This window comes from Theropithecus gelada, chromosome 3 (assembly GCF_003255815.1).
Source record: "Theropithecus gelada isolate Dixy chromosome 3, Tgel_1.0, whole genome shotgun sequence".
Lineage (NCBI taxonomy): Eukaryota > Metazoa > Chordata > Mammalia > Primates > Cercopithecidae > Theropithecus > Theropithecus gelada.
In genome coordinates, this window is record NC_037670.1 from 123179055 (window position 1) to 123183374 (window position 4320).

Consider the following 4320-nt stretch of genomic DNA (forward strand, 5'->3'; position numbering starts at 1 on the left):
AGACAAAAATTGCCAAAAAAAAAAAAAAAAAAGAAAAGAAAAAGAAACGGAAGCACTATTCCTTTCTTAGTTCCTCATCTAATAGTTTCCTGAGCAGGAAAGTTCCTAGTTCAGAAGATTATGAGTAGTATTTACTGTAAAAAATGTACATCATGTCTAAATACTAAGCCTGGCACAAAGCACTCAACAAATGTTTTTAAATATTAATAATCATTTATGCCTCAACCTCTAAAAGATCCCAGGAAGTCAGTATCGAAAGTTAGGGTCCTTTATTGGGTGATGTCAGCAGAGAACGGGGGAGATGAAAACAAGTCTTAGGAGTTTGAGAAGGGGCTCCCAGGACAGGCTCCTCTACTCTAAGGAGCCTGTCCTGGGAGAATGAGCAGGGTTCCAGTCTGTGCAGAAGTTGTCAGGGGGTGCCCAGAGGTATGGTGAAGGAGAGGTAGTCCCCAAGGGCACCCCAGCGGGGCCGGTAGATCTGGAAGATGGTGATCCAGGAGGTGAGCACTATCACCCAGAAGAGGAAGCCCACAGCTGAGCGCCAGACATCTGTCATGGGAAACAGAAGTGGGAAGGGTTGGCCTCCTGCTGCTCTCCAGACTTCCCTAGACCAGCCTTCCCTTCTCACCCAGAGCCCCAAAATTCTGGATCCTCCATTGTCCCTTCCCACCAAGACTCCCCCGCTTCCCCCTCTCCCCAGCCACTGGCCTCCCTCCTCTGTACTCTGGACTCACAGCCTTTGATTTGGCTCTGTTCTGTGTAGGCTGGGACAAGGAAGGCCTCTCGGAAGAACCAGAAGATGTTGACCAACCAGAGAAAAGGCAGGAAAGCAAACCCACCTAGGGAGAAAGAAAAAAAAACCACACAAACCCTAAAACCTCATAAGGCAATGAAGATCTCCAACTCCCACCCAGATCTATTTGGAAGAAACTCTCCCACACTCAAGTTCAAATGGAGATTTCTGCTGTCAGGGACTCAGGAATCTGCCTCCTCTTTGGGATCCAGCAATCTGATTCCTCAACCATCTCTTTCGCTGGACCCAAGAGTCCAGGCCCTCAATCCCCCTCCTCTCTTGGGATCCAGAAACTGAGGCCCCAGCTTCCTCATTCCTCAGGACCCAGGCCCTCCCCGCTCAAATCCAGGAGTTGGCGTTCACAGGTGCTTCATCTCTTAGACTCACGAATCCAGGCCCCGAGGCCCTCTTCCCTCGGGTGCTCTAGTCCAGTCCCCTCTCTTTTCCTGGGACCCTAGTGATCTGCCCTTACCCAGGTAGTACTTCCGGCACAGGTTCAACTTCTCCTCATTGGACACTCGCTCCAGGTTCATAGCTGCGCTGGGGCCGGGTCGTCCCAAGGGTCTGCGGGGCAAGACCCAAGCCTTGACCCTAAGTAACAGATGCAAGGATCACGAACAACCACGCCCCTATTACAACAAATCAGAGATAAATGTAAAGGTGGGTTTGCTAAAAGCAGAGCATCCCCGCCCCCACTAGCAAGCTGGCTGGATTAAAGAGCTCTTTATATTTACTAGGGTGGGCGAAACGACCCCCAACTTACTGGGAGAGCTCACTTCCTCCGGCTGGGATGCCTTAGCCACTTTCAGTTACGGACGTATGCGCAAGATGCCCCAGGTTTCCCTGGAGATTGTAGTCTTCTTTGGGCGAGGCAACACTGAACGCATGCGCCGTTGAGAGAATTCCTGCCGGGGAGTCGCGCGTCTCCCACGCGCAAGCGCCCTGGGGCGTTTCCGAGAGCTTGGTAAGCGCCTGGAGGGGGCAACGAACTACACTTCCCAGCGCTCCTAAGCAACGGAAGTGATGTAAGAGCAGCCAGAACTGGAGGGCTTGGGTAAAAATGGGTGACTATTTAGCTTCGATATGCGGAACTGAGAAGGACAAGTGAGAACGGGCGCTGGGAGTGGACTCTCGGGGGGTCGAGGCCGGGGTACTGGGGTCCTGGGTGGTGGGGCGGTGTTTCTGGGGTGTCCCGCCTCCCCAGCCCTCGGTTCACCTCTGTCTTTGCACCTCTTCCAGGGTTAACTGCTCTTTTTACTTTAAGATCGGGGCCTGCCGGCACGGAGACCGGTGCTCCCGGCTTCACAACAAGCCGACATTCAGCCAGGTGAGACCCGGCACGGAGCTTCTGGAGTTAACGCCTCCTTGGCCCTTCCTCTTCTGGGGCCGTAGTCACCATGTCCCGCCTATTCCGAGTTCCTGAGGCCCACCCTACCGCCCGGCTTTTTTTCTGATTGGACCTTTCTGCAGGCTCCTCCCACCAGTCTTCCTGCCCGTCTCCTGGGAACTTGGTCGCGCCCCCCTGCGTACATCCTACACACCGCGGCTGTTCGTCCTTGTCAGTCCCCTCCATCCCGTTTCTGGTTTCTTAGAGGAAAAGGATCGCCGATGCACTCACCATGCTTAGGCTGGGGTGCAAGGTTCCACCCCCAACCTTCATGCCTCACTCTCTTTGCATGGAGCCCTGCCCTCTGAGCTCAGACCCCGCCCCTTTTAAATTCTGTGCAGACCATAGTGCTGCTCAACCTGTACCGGAATCCACAGAATACAGCCCAAACTGCAGACGGATCACACTGTGAGTAAGGGACCAGGCCTGGGGGCAAGGTGAATAGTCCCCAGTAGGCTACGCCCTGATTCCACCCTACCCCCCTCCCCCAGGTCATGTGAGCGACGTGGAGGTGCAGGAGCACTATGATAGCTTCTTCGAGGTGAGGGTTGGCAGGGGTAGGTTGGGTTTCTTGTGGGAGCTCAGCTGAGTTCCTCTCCGTCTTCCACAGGAGATGTTCACAGAATTGCAGGAGAAGTATGGGGAGATTGAAGAGATGAATGTGTGCGACAACCTTGGGGACCACCTCGTGGGCAACGTCTATGTCAAGGTGCTTGCTGTCCCCCACTTAGGGCCCAGAGGTGGAGGCATTTCAATGCCTGATGGTGGCCACTGAAGGCTCTCAGCTTGAAGTTCATCACTAAATCCAGTCCAGCCCCAGAGCTGCTAATGAGTACCCTGAAGATCTCTGAGTTCTCCTGCTGACCCCGACTGACATTTCCTGCAGTCCCGGCGGGAAGAGGATGCAGAGCGGGCCGTGGCTGAACTCAATAACCGCTGGTTCAATGGGCAGGCTGTGCACGCTGAACTGTCTCCTGTCACTGACTTTTGGGAGTCATGCTGTCGCCAGTATGAGATGGGGTATGGTAGTTCAAGGGTGGGATGGGCACTTGGAATCCCAGACTTTGAATGTGTGGTAGGGACTGTCAGTGACAATGGCCTCCTCCATCTCTCTATGCAGGGAATGTACCCGAGGTGGCTTCTGCAACTTCATGCATCTGCGGCCCATTTCCCAGAACCTCCGGAGGCAGCTCTATGGGCGGGGACCCAGGCGCAGGTACCTCAGGACCAGCCTGCTATGTCTCCTCATGTCCTAAGGCCCCTATATCCTCAGATGAGCCTGACCCTAAGCCCTAGTAACAAGGTTCCTGAGACTCTTTTTTTTTTTTTTTTTTTTTTTTTTTTTGAGATGGAGACTCGCTCTTTTGTCCAGGCTGGAATGCAGTGGTGCGATCTTGGCTCACTGCAAGCTCGGCCTCCCGGGTTCATGCCATTCTCCTGCCTCAGTCTCCCGAGTAGCTGGGACTACAGGCGCCCACCACCACACCCCGGCTAATTTTTTGTATGTTTAGTAGAGACACGGTTTCACCATGTTAACCAGGATGGATCTCCTGACCTCGTGATACGCCCACCTCGGCCTCCCAAAGTGCTGGGATTCCAGGCGTGAGCCACCGCGCTCAGCCTAGATTTTCTAAATCTTAAGCAACTTTCAAGAATATTTAAAAAGAGGAGAGGACAGGTGAAACAGATAGTAAGGAGACTGGCATAGAGGCAGTGGTGAGTTCACACTAAGGAATATTAATAGATTAGATGGGAAAGGCATGTGTGGAATTATTGGAGGAACAGACTATATTTTGCAATAATGAAGAATACAGCCGGGACTATGTTGCTTACAATGGTAATGAACATAAAGGAACAGATACACAAGATATTTTGAAGGAATAATTGTCAGAAGTTGATAACATATATAGTTAAAGGAGAGGAAAACAATCAAAACAATACATGTTCAAAATACGTCAAATTTTACTAGATGAAATTTCAGGTATAGGCCAGGCGCAGTGACTCACGCCTGTAATCCCAGCGCTTTGGGAGGTCGAGGCAGGTGGGTCACGAGATCAGGAGCCAGCCTGGCCAACATGGTGAAACCCTGTCTCTACTAAAAATACAAAAAATTAGCCAGGCGTGGTGGTGCATGCCAGTA

At 52.3% G+C, this 4320-nt stretch overlaps 2 protein-coding genes across 4 annotated transcripts; one reads left to right on the plus strand and one right to left on the minus strand.

Moving 5' to 3' along the window:
* Nucleotides 1-254: 254 nt before the first annotated feature.
* Nucleotides 255-3125, minus strand: LOC112621520 (gamma-secretase subunit PEN-2). 2 transcript variants are annotated; one of them, XM_025380983.1, is made up of 5 exons: nt 2010-3125; nt 1557-1636; nt 1266-1422; nt 735-839; nt 255-549 (listed from the first exon to the last, which is right to left on the minus strand). In XM_025380983.1, exons 3-5 carry the CDS (start codon nt 1324-1326, stop codon nt 410-412), a joined length of 306 nt encoding a protein of 101 aa, XP_025236768.1. In that variant the 5' UTR covers nt 1327-1422; nt 1557-1636; nt 2010-3125; the 3' UTR covers nt 255-409. The 2 variants fall into 2 exon arrangements, with proteins under 2 accessions (XP_025236768.1, XP_025236769.1); XM_025380984.1 differs by lacking the exon at nt 2010-3125 and having other exon boundaries at nt 1266-1384; nt 1557-1648.
* Nucleotides 1800-3484, plus strand: LOC112621519 (splicing factor U2AF 26 kDa subunit). Of its 2 annotated transcripts, XM_025380981.1 has the most exons (7): nt 1800-1897; nt 2033-2120; nt 2522-2588; nt 2672-2721; nt 2791-2889; nt 3067-3200; nt 3301-3484. In XM_025380981.1, the coding sequence occupies exons 1-7, from the start codon at nt 1854-1856 to the stop codon at nt 3434-3436; spliced, it is 618 nt and encodes a 205-aa protein (XP_025236766.1). In that variant the 5' UTR covers nt 1800-1853; the 3' UTR covers nt 3437-3484. The 2 variants fall into 2 exon arrangements, with proteins under 2 accessions (XP_025236766.1, XP_025236767.1); XM_025380982.1 differs by lacking the exons at nt 2522-2588; nt 2672-2721.
* The last annotated feature ends 836 nt before the right edge of the window (nt 3485-4320 follow it).